This window comes from Rhinichthys klamathensis, unplaced genomic scaffold (assembly GCF_029890125.1).
Source record: "Rhinichthys klamathensis goyatoka isolate OS25496 unplaced genomic scaffold, OSU_Roscu_1.1 h1tg000281l_1, whole genome shotgun sequence".
In the NCBI taxonomy this organism is placed as follows: Eukaryota; Metazoa; Chordata; class Actinopteri; order Cypriniformes; family Leuciscidae; genus Rhinichthys; species Rhinichthys klamathensis.
In genome coordinates, this window is record NW_026606800.1 from 8,941,197 (window position 1) to 8,960,006 (window position 18,810).

The window sequence follows — 18,810 nt, forward strand, 5'->3', positions numbered from 1 at the left end:
CGTTTATGAGCATGGCTGAAACATTAATGGTTCCTGCATGCGTATCTGTGAATGTTTTAGGAATATTCTATGAATGTTTAATGAACATTTATCTCCTCTCAGGGACAAGCCGCGGATAGAAGCCGTACCGGTGCGGCCAATCGGAACACAGATCTGGAGAGGCAGGGATGCAGTCCTTTCTACGAGGAGCTGTTCGATGATCCATACATCAATACGGTACATTTTACTATATCTCCTTCCTTCTGGTTTGCATCTGTCTGTGTTTTTCTCCTACAGCTTTATTTTCTCTCTCACTCTCTATCATTCCCATGTCTTGCCAAAGTCACTGCTGTGATAAAGGAAAATGTAAATATGAAGTTTAGTTCTGACTGTGTATGAGGTTAACCCTCTGGGGACCAAGGTGTTTTTGGGGTCCTTGAGATGTTTTGACATGCCCTGACATTTGTGCTTTTTTCTGTTGCTTATAAACATATTAATGGCACAGGTGAAATTACACTCTATTTAGCACAAACAGGGCTACCATAATATGTGAGCAACATGTATGTACATGTTTGTATTTTTGAGAGAATATTGTTTATGCATGGTTATTGAAAAAACTAATAATTAAAGTTTCTGAAATAAAGCCACAAAACGCATACTAAATATGTGTCCACAAGACTTTTGACTAATGGAAGTTGTGGCCTAGAGTTTTTGCTTCAAAATGATCTGAAAATCATCCTGTCTAATCATTCACATAACACAATAGATTCTTTTAAATTGTGAAAAACATTTTTTGTTAGCCAAGGCAATATGCGAATGGGCGTGAACGGCCCAACCCCATTGTGAATAATTAGGTGGTTGAGAAGACAAAGACGACCTGCATATTAATGAGCCTTTCATTCAGGTGTGTCACACAAGAAAGAATGCAAGGACAATATACACACACACACACACACACACACACACACACACACACACACACATACATACATACACACATATACATACATATATATATATATATATATATATATATATATATAAAATCAAAATATAAATGAAAGTCAAAAGCACATTTTTAGTCATACCTGGAAACAAATCCTGTTCAAATAGGTTATATGGGCCATTCTACAGAATTGGTTCAAAGTTAGAGTTGGAAACATCTTGAAAAGAAAATTGTCTTTTTCCATAAATGTCTTAGTAGGCCAATACATTTTATCATACATATTTCAAAGTTAAGGATTCATTATTTTGATATAGCTTGCATTGGAACAAACACTATTATTAGTTGATTAGTTTATTGACAAAACATACTATATATTTAACATATGAGCAGAAACTGCTAACAAAAGCTTATTTGATGTCTATTTTAGAGTTAAAACTTTATAATCTATCCAAAACTAGTCACACACACACACACACACACACACACACAGAAACATGATTCAAATTTAAACAGTAGGCTATTTTTGCATTTACAGACACTAACGTTATTATATATCGCGATTAGGCAAGGCAAGGCAAGGCAAGTTTATTTATATAGCACATTTCATACACAAGGGCAATTCAAAGTGCTTTACATAGAAGAAATGAAAATAATCAGAACAAGTAAGAATAATTCAAACAGTTTAGAATAAAAAATCAAATAAAGTAGTACTGGTCCACCCCTATCTGAGATGGAAGAGATTGAGCCGGTTTACGGTGCAACTGGACCTCTAGCCCAGGGACGTACTCTGCTGGGGTGGTGCTACACCAGTAATGCCCAGCGGGGCCCCCACAGAGCACGCTTCGTGTGCGCTGTCTGCTGCCGTTACCCTTAACGACGCTCTCAGCGACTTCTTATACAGCAGTATAACTTACTCCTTCACTCGCCTCATCGGAGTAAAGACTCTCCCGCTCTCCTTCAAAATCTTTTCCAGAGATAATAAAAATAAATAAATTAGAAATTAGAAAACAAACAAAGACAAAACCAGTACAGTAAAAACAGTAGGACGGACAGTGGCACAGTGCTCATTCAGTAAATGCATAGCTAAACAGATGTGTTTTGAGTCTGGATTTGAAAGTGACTACTGTAGGAGCACATCTGATCTCCTCTGGAAGCTGGTTCCAGCTGCGGCTGGCATCATAGCTAAAAGCAGACTCTCCATGCTTAGAGTGAACCCTTGGTATTTCTAGCTGATGTGATCCTAATGATCTGAGTGATCTGTTAGGTTTATATTCAGTGAGCATATCTGCAATATATTGAGGTCCTAGCCCATTGAATGATTTATATACCAGTAATAATACTTTAAAATCAATCCTAAATGTAACTGGGAGCCAGTGTAAAGACCTGAGGACTGGTGTGATATGTTCATGTTTTCTGGTTCTGCTCAGAATCCTGGCAGCTGCGTTCTGTATGAGCTGCAACTGTCTTATGGTCTTTTTAGGAAGGCCAGTGAGGAGTCCATTACAATAATCCACCCTGCTGGTGATAAAAGCATGCACAAGTTTCTCTAAGTCTTGATTGGAAACAAAGCATCTAATTCTTGCAATATTTTTCAGATGATAGTATGCTGATTTAGTTATTGCTTTGACATGACTACTGAAACTAAGGTCTGACTCTAGAGACACACCAAGATTCCTGACTTGATTTTTAGTTGTTAGACCCCTAGCGTCAAGGTATGCATTCACCTTGAGAACTTCATCTTTGTTTCCAAACGCAATGACTTCAGTTTTGTCTTTGTTTAACTGAAGAAAGTTTTGGCACATCCAACCGTTGACTTTATCAATGCATTGGCACAGGGAGTCAATGGGGCTGTAGTCGTTAGGCGATAGGGCTAAGTAGAGCTGTGTGTCGTCTGCATAGCGACGAACAAAGCACAAGAATAAAAACACTTACAGCTCAGCTCGCTCCTCGAAGTGAAAATAAACCAGCACTTGTTCTGAGGTAGGTAAATGTCCCAGGATTATTCCTCACAGCCGCGCAAGACGTCAGTACATTAATCTGACTAAATATAGTGTGTTTACCTAGTTTATGTGGGAGTTTACACGTCTCAATGTGTTGCTTCAGATCATTAGCGTTTGAATAGCGCGCGCTCTCCGTGGGCGTGTCACATTAGCGGAATAATGAGATGCGAGAACGATAATGAGAACGGCTGACACCTCTCTCTTTTTATATAGATTACATAAACAGAGAATATTTATTTTAATTTTAAATTAGATAATTTAAAAGTACAAACTTAAATGATCATTAACATATATTTCTCATGTCTGGGTGAATAGTATTCGCGGAGTTTTGTTTAAGTTTAGAGACGTGCTCCAGAAAAAAAGTTCACGGACACGGAGAAGCAGAACGCACACCATGTTTATTTTCTTTATTTTACAAAAGCACAATATTTTATTTCGATTGTAGGTGGGCACATAAAAAAGTAGACATTTAACAGTTTATTTTTTAATATGTCTTAACTCTGTATGACCAGAAATGATGGATTAGTTTAAGTCTATTTTTCTGCTATGTAAAAAAAATCTGCCAAAACGCACCGGTGCGTTTGCCGTCCCCAGAGGGTTAAGGATATTTTGTCATTTAATTACACTCATGTTGACCTTCCTCAGTGGGACACAAAAGCAGAAATTGAATAATGTACAGATCACTCTTTTCCATGCATTTACAGTGAATCTGAAGCTTTCAAACTTCTAAAATGAAACGTATATCATGTATCAGTGGTCCATATGACTTGTGTGCTATATTTCTGAAAGCACACTTTAATATCTTTATGTGACAAACATACCAAAATTATAGAGCTTGTGAGCTTTTCCACTTCTCTCAAGAACATAAAAGGGATGTCAAGAGTTTCAGTAAATAACTTTGGTCTGTTCTTAACACAAAGTTGTCATGATATGACCTCAGAAGACGAATTTTTTAATTCGAAGAAGAAAAATTGTGCACACCACCTTTGCACCTCTGACTCAGCGCGTTTGGGCATGATCCGTCCTAAGTATCAAATTACATTCATAATCGGCCTAACAGTCGTTAAGTGTGTCCCTGGCTTTAGTCTCTTTCTTCTTACAGAATAAAAAAAGGATTTATTAATGATAAATCAAATAATACATCATTTTAAACAATTTTATCTCCATCAAAAATAACATAATCTTATAGTATAATAAATAACAATCAAACAAACCCCATCTAGTAGGTCATTGAAATCTCTTTGGGAGGAGTATTAGTTCACTTTAAAAAAAATTTTTGCTGATAATTTACTCACCCCCATGTCATCCAAGATGTCAATGTCTTTCTTTCTTCAGTCGAAAAGAAATTAAGGTTTTTGATGAAAACATTCCAGTATTTTTCTCCATATAATGGACTTCAAAAATAAATAAAAAAGTTTAAATTTTATAAGCACAAATGCTAGGAACAGAGCAAGTCGAGCATTTGTGCTTATGAAACTTAAACTTTTTTATTTATTTTTTAAATGACCCATCGTTTCGCTAGATAAGACCCTTATTGATCGTCTGGTATCGTTTAAAGCCCTTTGAAGCTGCACTGAAACTGTCATTTGGACCTTGAACCGTTTGGGGCCCATTGAAGTCCATTATATGGAGAAAAATCCTGGAATGTTTTCATCAAAAACCTTAATTTCTTTTCGACTGAAGAAAGAAAAACATGGACATCTTGGATGACATGGGGTGAGTAAATTATCAGCAAAAGTTTTTTTTTAAAGTGAGCTAATCCTTTAAGGCCTAACTACTATGTTAGGAGATGAAACCTGGGACACGATCTTAAAAAGGATACATTCCTCTTCAGTTAGCTCTAGGCATAGGCTTATTCAATTTAAGGTAGTGCATCGTATTTAATGGTCTAGGGTGCAACTCTGCCAGATATTTCCTGAATTAGACCCCACCTGCCCACTCTGTGTTGTGGAGCCAGCCTCTCTGTTTCATTCTTTTTGGTCCTGTCCTCCTAATTTATTAAGGTTTTTGGGTGGAATTTTTAGTTGTTTCTCAGACATTTTTAACACAGTAATAGACCCCAACCCATTGACAGCTTTATTTGGGGGTTTTCCGGAAAATGTTAAACTGACCGCTTTAGAGATGGATAATATTGCACTATGCACACTGTTGGCTAGACGAATTATACTAATTAATTGGAAGCTGCCATCTCCTCCACTTTTTGCAGTCAAACTTGAAAAGATTAACTTTGGAGTTCGAATGAAACCCGATCTTTTCTTAACATCTTGGAGCCCATTTTTAGATTAATTTAAGGAGACAAGCTCTGGATAAAACTTGATTTTATTTCTTCTTTTTTTCTTGTTTATTTAGGTGTTTATATTTATATGCACTCATTATTATGATTATATGTATGTGAGCATTTATTATGCTTGTTTATTTTTATTTTTAAAGGGTCGCGTGACACTGTACTGGAGTAATGATGCTGAAAATTCAGCTTTGAAAATTACATTTTAAAATGTATTCATTTTTGATCAAATAAATGCAGCCTTACTGCATTTACTTTACTGCATTTACATCCAGAATACTTTTTTTTTCAGAAACATTGAAATATGTTACCTACCGCTTTAACTTTTGAATGGTAGTGTTTTTTGGGGACTGATTTGCAAAACAATTTCAAAATAAGCAAGCAAAAACAAAAGTGTAATATCCCCTCTCCTCAATTTCTATTTCAGTCTGAGGATGTGTATTCCTCGTATGTCTACACTCCTCAAGAAGACTTTGCAGAAGTTTTACTGCGGACAGGCAAACTGGCTGAAACCAACAGCGAGGGACAGAATCTCTTTCCTGCAACCGAAGGTATTGCTCCTTTTATAAACAAACATTTACATCTAAAATCAACTCTCATCACGGTGACTAGTGACCTCACCCGTCCCAGTTAAGCATCCGCCATCAGTCGTCTCTCATCACCCTCTTGTTAGTCGCAGTGTCCTTGCAAGGAATGCTGTAATCTTTGGCCCCCGGGGCAGCTTCTCAGGTAGCAGACGCTCCCTCCGCCTGGCCTGGCCTCGCCTCTCACTGATGTATCACCACTCGCCGGCTACATGTCTGGAAGAATAGCGTCATATTGATTAATTAATGTGTACTCACCGCAAGCAGACAGCAGTAAATAATGCGCACCCTCCCGATACAAGAGAGATAGCGGCTAGTCAAAATATCAAGGCCTTTTGCTTCAAGATGGATGAGGCGAATGAGAAAATCAATGCAGAGTGATGGGACGGGTGCAGGATCTTTGGTGGAAGAATGCAAATAGCGAATCTCCCTTTACCTCTTCCTTTCTTATCCTCTCTTTTAATTCCTCCTGTGTCACTGTCGTTCAGTTGCGCACCACGGGCATAAAGTCACCTTCGTGTGGGAGAACGTGAGATGAAAGGAAAGTGCTTGCGTCAGGCTGATAATGCTAAATTAATGACCTGCACGCTAAAACGTATGCTGAATACTCTTCCTATAAAACAGTCATGGTTCTTGCTCTTGTTTAGATATTGCGCGCATGTCCTCTCTAATCTCTGTTCTTATGTGTGAAATGCTTAATGGTTATGAATTAGGGATGCTTTCCGCTGCTGATATGGTCAGCATTTTTTTTTTTTCATTTGGGCATCACACTTCTGACTATGCAACAGTATTATTTTTCATTCCATTTATACTTGTATGTATGCATGTATGACACAACACATTCTTAGAGCATGATTTTCACGTTCCATGCGTTCACACTGCCACCAGCGAGAGCGTCAAAGTGGCCGGAAGTCATTAATTTTCAATGTGAGCTGATGGAGAGCGGCGATGAGAGTTGAAGTGAAGTCAACTTTATGGTAATGAGCTATGACGCGGTTCGGCGGCAACCAATCGGTATGTAGAAGTCCTCCGCTTGAGAGGAGTCCAGAGAACGCAGTCCTGTAAACTTTGGTTCCGACCACATTAGTTCCCAAGCAAAATGGAATGTGAATTTGATAAGAAGGCGTGCAACACTATTTATAGGCATCATTTTGTTGCTTGAACGCTTGTATTTCAGTGGGAATGCAAATTAGACTAGCACTTAACCATAAACACAAAAGCCACACCACACAAATTGCTTTTAATTGGATTATTTAGTTAGCAAACATGTCACTATAATTGTTAAGTTCTTTCCATCGATCAATTTCTTACTTTCACATTTAAAATATTTCATGAGGTTAACTTATACCCTACTTGTGGTCAATCTGCACAAATAACGATCAACATGCTTGTTTGCTTTGCGGCCCCTTTAAATAAATGTTGCCGCTCTCGCCGGCGCTGGTGTGAATGCACACCACCACTTGCTTAACCAATAGACTTGTCATATATCATTGAAAAAGTCTCAACTAACCGAATACAACAAGCATGTTTGTTTCAGTTAGAGACCAAACTATACCAAGTATTTGTATGAAAAAACGCTGCCGACACACATGTAAACAGTATACACATGATGCTTTTGCGCCACGTTTTTGTTCGCAAAACATTAGTAAACCATATTTTAGAGCAGGTGGTCTGGAACGAGTCCAAACACACCATAAGAAAATGCGTAGATCACGGAGTGACATGACATCTGGGATCGAACACTGTTTTACAGCTGGAGTGCGCTTGGATTGGTTTGATTACTCAGATTGACAGGTGTTGATTTATCATGAGCCATAGAATAGGAACACACAGCGAAAACTGCGCCGGAAGATCATCACTTATCAACCAGGATATTATTACTTGTTTATTCTATGTGCTTTTATTGTGGCGTTTACCCATGTAAGTAATTCTTTTGTTCTGTAAAATAACTTGTTTGGAGGGTTTTTTTGGACTGTGGTTAATTATATTTAGAAATAAACGGCTAGCCTGCTTAAATAAATAAATGTATTTATTAAAAAGAAATTACACACACACACACACATATATTAAGGCTGAGCAATTTTATCGATTCTGCGATATAAATCGTTATTTTTTTCCCCAAGAAAGTATAGATTTTTAAGCCGCGAGTATCGATACATAAGTCCCATTCAAATCCCCGTAATAACTTAGCTCGTCAAGGGGCCGTTCACATATCGTGTCTTTTGCGCACTCAGGTTCGTTATTTCAAATGTAGGCGGGCGGCAAGCGCACTCATAATTGAAGCGACGCACTCAGTTTTCCTAGGGCTGTTCGATTCCGGATTTTTTGGAATCGATTCCTGTTTCTGGAATCGATTCCAAGAATCGATTCCTCACTGTTTTTTTTTGTTTGTTTTTTTTATACCAACACCGTGTCTAACATTGCATGAAAACGGGTCTGGGGTGAAATAGGTTAGAAGGATATTACTAGGGGGGTCCGGGGACATGCTCCCCCGGAAGAAAATTTTAAATATTCCATATTTTAAAGCATCAATCTGATGCATTTTGAGATGCATTTTTTGCAAACCTGGGGAGAGAAACTTAACTTCAGCCATGGGTCAAAAATATGATGGCCTCCGTAGCGTTAGCTAATAATGTTCCACCGGAGCTTTAGCTAGCTGGCTAACGTGGCGTTCTCTCCTGCTGTGTTCAACAACTCGTCAACTTTACCAGCGCAGTTATAAAAAAAAATCAAGTAGAATTTCTATAACTCTAGTGTTGAACTGATAATCACTCTTTTGTGTGTTAAACACAATCTAATTAATACAGACAACTTCATTATAGCTAAAGAAAAACAACAAATCAAAATATATATATATATATATATATATATATGATCAACCTATGACAAAAATTATATTATACTAGATTAGTGGACACCTCAGTAAAATTTAGTCTAGAAAAACAATAAATGTATAAAATCTGAACATTTAGTGAAAAAAAAACAGGCCGCGGTTTGTGTTAAAAAAAATCTTAAAGGAGGAGTCGATTCCCATTAATGAAAGGTTGGAATCGACTCTCAATTCCTAACGCCTCGGAATCGAGGAATCGATTCCCAGCCCTAATTTTTCCCAGGCGCAGCGAGATGAAAACACCTCAACTTTTCAGAATGCCGCCGCAAGCGCACCGCAGTTTATGTGACAAGAACCAACCATCAGCTTCACCCTTTCCGTAACAACATTGAAAGCTCGGTCAAATGAAGGATGGGGGTGCAACCAAAACACTACGGGTGTTTTTCTCTTCTCCGTAAATAAATCTTGTAACTTAGCAGAGCTACAGCAAGCGTTTTTCGGTGGTGGAAATCTATTAGCTACTAAAACTTCTTTCTCATTTTGGAGAGCGCAGTGCATGGTTGCTTAGCAACGACAGACGCAACGGGAAAATCGGACCGAATTTTACTATTAAAAATAAAAGATTTATCTTTTTTGACTCATTCTTTTTATAAAAATAGGCTGAAATATGTGAGGTTTATCTTTTCATAAAACCTTTTTTCTCAACTTTATTTGCACTTTTTAACTCTGCATTGTTAATTGCAATACTGCACTTTATTTACTTTTCAAAGGCTTTTAAAGGGGTCATATAATGCCATTTTTGTACAAGCTAATATGATTATTTAGGGTCTAAATTAAAAGTTTGTAATATACTTTAATTAAAAATTCTCATTAGTATTGTAAGAAAACACTTATTTTACCTGGTCAAAAACAGCTCTGTTTTCAGCACGCCGTTTCAGTGCATATGCCTTTAAATGATCATGAGCTTTGCTGACTCCGCCCCTCTGTTCTGTGCATACACGTTTATAACACAATAACACAAAACCATAACGCGTTGTTCAGTATAAACGTGGAATTATGAATTATATTGAGAACGTCATACATAGAAAACATGCCGTACCCTGACTGAGTGTAAACCTTAGACGCATTCATTGTGAAGTGTGCAGCTAGCGATTTGCAAAGATTAATATATTAATATAAAGTTTAATAAAACGTTTCACTCACTTCCGTTCTTCTGGAGGTTCAGCAGGAACACGAATATCTGGTACCGATCCTTTTTAGCAAAGCTTCTTAGCAAAACCAGCTTTATACTGACCCTCGTTTATAAAGCAGTCTGGTGTGAGAAATGATTCGCGCAAATATGAGAGCAGTGACGTTGCTCGTGGGGAATATTCCCTTCGAAAACAAAACTCAGCCACTGCGTCTTCAGCGGTTCGGATTCAGGAACATTAAAAATGACTGTGTTCGTTATTACACCCAAGAACAGAACACCACAATCGCTTAGACGCCATTCTGCTCATAGACGGTGCTCAGCATATCAACAATGACCGCGCCGGTCCGGTCCGCGCCGCGCCGCGCAGACTATGATTGACAGCTACCTCATGTGCGAGGGCGGGTCTGTGTTGAAACGCTCCCGTCAATCAACAGTCGTGGGAGGGGCGTCCGTTTTATTGACGTCACAAAAACGACGGCTTGATTTGAGACAGGGGAAAACATATAAGGAGATTAAAACAAAACCACTGGATGGATTTTTATCATTATATGATGTTTGTGTACAGGCACTGCCAACACACATTTCAGTACAATCAACTTGTAAAAGTGCATGTACCATTATATGACCCCTTTAAGCTACAGTTTGCACTGTTTCAATATGGAACTAATTTTCTCAACAAATCTTTGATTCATTTTGTCCAGCATTTGCAAGCTGTAGAGACTCTGTCCAGTCAGAGACATATATTGTGTAATTGATGTTTTTAGTTTTCAGTTCAATTAATTCAATCCAAGTAAATGGAACACTCACAAGATGTCACCAAAATCACTCTGTCCCCTTTAAATCTTTCAGAAAATGATGTAAGTGTATCCAATTATATCGAATCGAATCGTATCGTTGGCTGAATATCGTGATATATATCGTATCGTGAGCTGAATATCGTGTATCGTATCGTGAGATTAGTGTATCGCTACAGCCCTAATATACATATATATATATATAACCATTATCGATCGTTGATTAATCATTAGCATCCCTTGTGTGTGTGTGTATATATGTATAGATGCTAATGATTAATGAATATACATATATGTATATTCATTTATATATGCAAGCTTTTTTTTTCCGTAAATATATATATATCCTGTCACACGTGCAGATTGGAAGGTTCTTTTTTCAAATATGCACAAAAGTGCATTTTGTGCATATTTAAAGTGTGTCTATCTTTTTGGTTTCTCTCGCGTTCTTTTACAATCACACACATACACACTCTAGAATAGAGCAGAGCACAAGTTTTTAAGTATAATGACAGCCTCCTTCTCTGATCAGCTTCCTTGTGTCGCTATGTGAAGCCACACCTCTAGTTTTCGATGTTAAAGGGACTTTGAGGAAGGATGTGTTAGAAGAATCTGTCAAACAGCTGAAAACATTTACTGTTAGGAACGCTAACATCTTTGTTATTTCAGCACACACAAGACTCCCTCTGCTCCCGCTGTTTTTGATAACATTGTCTTGCCAAGATTATTTGACGTGCAAAATGCATTTTGATTCCATCACAGGCTCAGAATAGCAGAATAAAACCTAACACTGTCTGCAGTTCTGTAAAAAATGGGAACTGATGGGCTGCTGAAAAAATTACTCGCGTCACCCACTGATTGTATTTGAGAGTCTGGTGCCTGCATATGTCTGCACAGCAGTCTGCCTTTGTTTCTAACAGTAGCTTTGCGCATTCTGTTAATGCGAGTTACTGCAGACTTAAAGCTACAATATGTCATTTTTTTTCGCCGCTCGGGGTCGCTAACCTCTTACAATAACAAAGGCGTAGGTTGATGATGCAAAATTCCAGCGGAATTATGGAACTTGTCGTCAAGCTGATGGATCTAATAATGTTTATGGATGAGTGAATATATAGTTGTTTTTAACATGACTGTGGGATAAAGTAGGGACCGATTGCTAAATGAGAGACAAATATCTGCTCCACACGCGAGTCCCGCGGATATAAAGGAATAAGGACATTTGATTCTATCGAACTACCCGCAAATGCTGTATGTGCGGTGCGGTACGCTGTTGTCTATGTCTGTCGCCATGGTTACTATGACAGTACGAGCAGAAACCAGGGATAACGCGGATATTACGTCATTGACAGGCGACAAGTAAACAGGGAGTCCGGGACGGATTTAAAATTGGAATTTCTCTGAAATAAAAAAATCGTTGGGATATTGTAAGTACACAACTGCAGGAAATATATCGCACTCTGCAAGTGATTTTATTACAAAATTCGTACATATTGTACCTTTAATGAATGTTTACAATCGTCCCACAGGGTGTTTGTGGTCAGATCCTAATTGATCAAATTTAGCCACAATGCCTGTAAGGTTTAGTTCTCTGTTAAATGAGGTGAAGCTTACCACCTCAAGGTCGTTATCACAGACACTTCACAGATGGTCATAGAAAATAATCATGTAGTTTGTTGAAGTGTCTTATAGATCCATTGCTGACGCTTACCTTCTCTATAACTTATTTTCTTTAATTTGTTACATTAATCTTTGTTAACGACACGTTAGTTCAAAATACAACTGTTAGTTCATGTTAGCTCAGATCTATGAAATAATACAGGTACAAATTTTGATTTTAATAATGTATTAGTAAATGTTGACTTTAACATTTTAACTAAGATTAATAAATGCTTTAGAAGTACAGTACTGTGCAAAAGTCTTAGGCACGTTAATATTTTCACCAAAAAAACAATGCTTTTAAGCCAGTTATTTATATATTTTGCTGTAGTGTGTCAGTAGGAAATATCAGTTTACATTTCAAAATATTCTTTGCCATTAATTGTAATAATCCAGTGAGATTTTTGTATGCACAAGGAGTCTGACAACAGCCGTTATGATCTGATCTCACCATCATGACACCAGTCTGTCTCTGATTACATGAAGAATCCAAAAAAAAACTGAGACAAACTAAATCTGTATATATATATTCTAGGGGTGTGACGAGACGCTTATCTCACGAGACGAGACTAGACACGAGATTGGGTTCACGAGAACGAGACGAGACGAGATTTTTGCACAATTTTTCAGAAATCCTCAATGACAAAATTCATGGCTGGAAAAATAGTATGCAGGTGCATTTTTCAATGTTTTAACTAATAATCTTCTAATGCATGTCATTTCAGGTCTACTTTATGAGTATGAATTATCAAATGCATTGAAAGAAAACAATATTCAAGCACTGTAAAAGGTTTTTATTGACTGGCTTTTCTCCTGTATAATTTCACATTAGTCTCTTCAGACCTTACTGTACATTTAAGAGCTTTCAGAACTTCTGATTGAGGCTGTGTGTGACCTCCTAACTGAACTCCTTTTAACACACATTTAACAGAGAAATAAAAACCGTATAAACAACAAAAATAAATAACTGTTTTCTCTTAGTCTTATTAAGTGCAAACAATAAGTGCGAGTGCAACCATAATCAAAGTTAGCACACAGACTCTTTATAATTGTTGTGAAATTGCGGTTTTATTTTGCACCGGCAGTTATAGGGTTAATGCGGTGAGTTCGGAAAAGGCCGAGAGAAACGAGGCTGTTTGTCTCTACAGTTGTTCTTGCGTTCCGATTATAAGTTCAGAAACGGAGCCTCCCTTGTCTGTTGTCCTTTGTACGTTACAGTGCTCTCTCAATATTCGCAGTGCCAACAGAGACCAGAGCCGCAAATAAACAGTCCAGAGATGGGTATTGGGAGACGGATTATTTTATGTATGCAGCCTAATTTGTGCGCAATGCACATCAGGGAGCTTGTGTTTTACTTTCACTTACAAATTCGTGACCGCGCGTATAGGGAGCAGCGGTGCTGAGCGCGCATTCTAAATGATAAGACATTTACCAGACGTTTAGTCTGTTGCGCAACGAATCCTTCGCCATCGTCACGCGATCAGTGAACTGTGATTCGTGCTGCACTGATTGCAACGGCAACTCGCGCTGGATGAGCAGAGCAGACTTTTGCATTAGTTTATAATGGTTTTTATTTTTTTATAAAAACAACAAAACGATAGTTTAGGCGAATGTGAGTGTAGCGGTGGAATATTAATGGGGATATCGCGAGACAGCTTTTTCACTCGACGAGAAATCTCGTCATATTTAGTCTCGCGAGATCTCGTGGCACGAGATCTCGTCACACCCCTAATATATTCATATTATTATCATATTACTATTTATCTAATCATTGCAACATTGTGTCCTTACCAAATTGTCCACACTGAATGAGAAAATGTTTACCATCACAGCCCATCGGGGCATATTTGATGTTAACCTTTTGAGCGGTATGGTCCAATATATGGGATTTTTATTTCTGTACCCCTGAGAGTATGGTCCCAAATATGGGATTTAGAACAGTGATGTGACATAACTGCCCGATTCAAACTGTGCGTTCGCGCGTTGACTGGCGCTGAGATAGAGATAGACGTGCTCAGCACTTGTCATGTATAACAACTGTGCAGTGTTTTTAACCACATAATGTTTATTTTAGGTTTCAGACATTTAAATACACATAAGCACTAGAAAAACAATACATTTGTAGTTTGTAAAATACACACTGATGTCTATGGAAGCATCAAAAACAATCTATTCAAATATAATTTGCCGACGTGTGTTATTAATATCAGACATAGTGGCAGAACCTATAAAGTTTACTCTATTCTTCTCACAGTTCACTGGACACTTTCTTACATGTATTTCGGGAGAAACTGATGAATTCACATGCTGTATATCCGACTGACAGTACTCTCTGAACTGCAGCGCAAACAAATATGGTGGCGCCCATCTCATGTTATAGATCAAGATTATTTATAAAGGTTTTTAAACGACAAAACGCACTCACTTACACGTATGTGAGAATCGGAATATCTGATAGTTGATGACATGGTAAGCACGTTTGTATATACTGCTATGAGTGCCAGTATTTCGGACCAATGAGATTCCACAGTGGATGTGTCTGTTCAGTGCAATGTCTCACAAATAGAAACCAAACAAACAACTAATTGTCCTATTGCTCCTTACTTGTGTCTGGATAGCCAAGGACAGCCTCTCATATCTTATTCCTTTTTTAAATTATATTTTGGTCCTGCACCTGAATCTGCGTGTCAGTCTCAGTATTACTCTTACAGTCACATTTCAGTTTTATGCACTGCCAATGAGATTTTCATCTCATTTTCATCCCCCTCTCTCTTCCTTCTGTCACGTCATGTTACAGTACAGCAAGGAGGTGCTTCTCTGCAGGAATAACTCTGAAATATTCTTCCTTATTTTTTCTCTCCATCTCCTGTGTCATTTCATAGTGCTCCTTCAGCTGGCCAGTGATGCTTTTCCCAAAGATATGACACTCGCTCTGGCCTATTTACTGGCTCTACCTCAGGTGAGTTTGACTGCTCTATTTGCAGATCTTTCTCTCTCTCTCTTTCTCTCATTCTGAGTGACTGTGTGTGTGCATCAGATTATGGTTTTTCATAACTATTTCTTTCACTATATTCAAAATTGTGTGGTATTGAAAGATAAAGCCTTTTAAAAGTCTATGTAAATCTAATATCAAGTCTAATGCTTACCGTATTAGCCTCTGTCCTGACTCCTGTTACATCACGGGCCTCCATTTGAAAGTATTATTGCATTTTTCTGATTTAGATTGGTAATCGGTTCATGCTCTAATAAAATCATCTAAAAAAAAAAAATCTTTATGGGCTTAAAATTGATAGCATGTCCCCAGTGATTCCTCTGTTCATTATCAGGTGAAGTTGGGTTGAAATTGATGTGGTGTTAGTGTGGCCATTGTCCTCTACTGCTTTAGCCTCGATGGTCCTCATGGGTCGAGTTCCTGAGACATTCAGTCACTCATCCTGCTTATTGTGGACATTACTGCAAGTGTCAAGCGTCCCATTGTCCCACTTCTTTTTGTCTCTTTATCTCTAAGGTTTTTTTTAAGACAGGGATCAACAACAACAAAAATCTGTTTACATTTTTGTGGTCTGAACTGAAAACGAATCGGTTACCTAACGTAACCTCGGTTCTCTCTAGAAGAGGGAACGAGTATTGCGTAAGCTAGCTTACGCTGTGGGAAAGATTCATCTTTGCTGAGATATTGAAGCCAAAAAATTATTTCATAATTTGTATCCATTGACAACGCAGTTCCTCTGCGGCAGACCTAGAGCAGGCTAGCTAGCAGCTCATTGGTTCGCTCAGAGAGAACTGCTTAAGCCTATGGGAGAGCGGGGCTGAACCCGCTTCCAATGAGAGGCGCCCGCGCGCTCATTGCGTCATGGCCCGCCAGAATGGGCGTGGCTATGGTGTATATAACACTCTCTCCCAGGCTTATATGTTGATTTATTTCAGCGTGAAGCGAAACGCTAGTAGCGCAAGCACGGCCGGGAACGCAATACTCGTTCCCTCTTCTAGAGAGAACCGAGGTTACGTTAGGTAACCGATTCGTTCTCTTACGAGAGGTTCTCTCGTATTGCGTAAGCTAGCTTACGCTGCGGGAACACCTGGTCAACGCCGTGCGCGCTATGAATCCACTCATGAATCCCAGGGTGATACCGGGGGATTTTTAACGTGGAGTGAATGTATTATGAGGCCGGCAGAGCGGGCACATGAAGTGTATACATAAGCATGTATGATGAAGTGTATAAGCATTTAAGGAGAGCACAAGGGGCGAACCGGTTGTGTGAGGGACTCCCAGTAATGCAGCTTCTTAGGGAGCTGGTCGTTAGACAGCTAGTAATTTTGCCTGCAAGGCGGGAACTTCCAAGTTGTAAAATCTGACAAAAGTGGACGGGGAGGCCCATCCCGCGGCCACACAAATGTCATGAATGGAAATTCCACAGGACCATGCCCACGATGAGGCCATGCCTCTAGTGGAGTGCGCCCTGATGCCCAGAGGGCAGGGCAGGCATTTAGATGCGTAAGCAGAGGCGATAGCGTCTACTATCCATCTAGACAGTGTCTGTTTAGAGGCGGCCAGACCTTTGGTGCGCCCCCCAAACGACACGAAAAGCTGCTCAGCGCGTCTGAACGCGGCAGCGCGCGTAGTGTACAATCTCAGAGCCCGCACCAGGCAGAGGAGATTGGCGTCGCGCTCACTATCGGATGAAGGCAGAGCCGATAGGGAAATAATCTGAGCCCTGAACGGGGTACCAATCGCCTTCGGGACATAGCCATGTCTAGGTTTGAGAATGACAACAGAGTCATTCGGTCCAAACTCGAGACACGCGGCGCTGGATGAGAGCGCGTGAAGATCCCCCACGCGCTTTACTGAGGACAGAGCCGTCAGAAAAACGGTTTTGAGCGAGAGGTATTTTAGGTCCACAGACTCAAGCGGTTCGAACGGGGGTGCTTTCATAGCTTCGAGAACTATAGAAAGATCCCAGATAGGAACCGAGGGGTGGCGCGGAGGGTTCATCCTCTTAGCTCCCCTGAGGAAGCGGATGACTAACTCGTCTTTGCCCAGGGACTGAGCGCGTCGGGGTTCAGAGAACGCCGCGACGGCTGCCACGTAAACCTTGAGAGTGGAGGGGGACCTGCCCTTGTCCAGCATCTCTTGAAGGAAAACAAGCAAAGACGGCACCTCGCATGACCGTGGGTCCAGATGTTTGTCGGTGCACCATTTTGAGAACACAGACCATTTAGACGCATAGAGCCTTCTCGTGGAAGGTGCTCTAGCCTGTATGATAGTGTTTCTTACTCCTTCTGGCAAATCGACGAATAGTCGTTGATCACCCATGCATGTAGCGCCCAGCGCCGTGGATGGGGGTGCCAGATCGTGCCGCGAGCTTGAGAGAGGAGATCTGCTCTGATTGGGATGGGCCATGGGGCTGTCTGTGACAGCTGAGTGAGCTCCGGAACCCAATTCTGACTCTCCCAACGCGGGGCTATGAGGAGCACCGAGTGGCGTGTGTCCCTGATCCTCTGAATTACCTGTGGTAGCAGAGCGATCGGAGGGAATGCATAGAGCGGGCGGCGAGGCCATTCCTGGGCTAGCGCGTCCTCGCTCTTTGAGAAAAATATTGGGCAGTGAGCGTTCTCTTCTGACGCGAAGAGGTCCACCTCTGCTCTGCCGAATAGCCGCCACAGTATTTGGACCGTTTGTGTATTCAGGGACCATTCTCCTGAGGAGATGAGGTTCCTGGACAGTATGTCTGGACCGTCGTTCAGATGGCCCGGCACATGCGTCGCTCTGAGCGAGAGCAGGCGGCTCTGAGACCAAACTAAAATGCGGTGTGTCAGTAGGAAGAGATTCCTGGACCTGACACCGCCCTGACGGTTGAGATAGGAGACCACAGCCATGTTGTCCGAACGGATCAGGACGTGGTGTCCCCGAATGAGCGGGAGGAAGCGTGAAAGCGCGTTCTCGACCGCAAGCATTTCCAGACAGTTTATGTGTAAGGGGCTTTCCTGTGTCGACCAATGGCCGAAGGCCGGTGAGCCCTCGCAGACTGCACCCCAACCCGTGTTGGATGCATCTGTCGAGATGACTTTTCGGCGGGAAAAGGTCCCCATCGTGACGCCCTGTCGAAACCATTCTGCTACTGTCCATGGCTGCAGCGCCGTGAGACATGTCTGCGTAACTCTGATCAGCTGGCGGCCCGTGTTCTACGCGCGGTGGGGTACACGGCTGTTTAACCAAAGCTGAAGCGGACGCATGTGCAGAAGGCCCACCTGAAGCACAGCGGAGGCTGAGGCCATGTAACCCAGCATCCTCTGAAAAGTTTTCAGAGGTGAGCGGGTGCCCATCTGAAACGAGGCGGCCAGTCGCTGTACACTGCGCGCGCGCTGTGTAGACAGGCGAGCCGTCATCGTGACCGAGTTCAAATCTATTCCTAGAAAGGAAATCGATTGACTGGGTTGAAGGGAGCTCTTTGTCCAGTTGACAGAGAGGCCCAGCGTTTTCAGATGGTCGAGGAGAACTGCGCGGTGCGACAGAAGCTCCGTCTGTGATTGGGCCAAAATCAGCC

At 40.6% G+C, this 18,810-nt stretch overlaps 1 protein-coding gene across 2 annotated transcripts in view; it reads left to right on the forward strand.

Annotated features, from left to right (window-relative positions):
* nbas (NBAS subunit of NRZ tethering complex) overlaps positions 1-18,810 on the forward strand; it is a 256,303-nt gene that overhangs the window by 86,858 nt on the left and 150,635 nt on the right. For both annotated transcript variants that reach the window (XM_056269320.1, XM_056269321.1), the window contains exons 37-39: positions 103-216; positions 5,637-5,760; positions 15,148-15,224. In XM_056269320.1, coding sequence (XP_056125295.1) covers positions 103-216; positions 5,637-5,760; positions 15,148-15,224 — 315 coding nt within the window. The remainder of the gene's footprint in view (positions 1-102; positions 217-5,636; positions 5,761-15,147; positions 15,225-18,810) is intronic.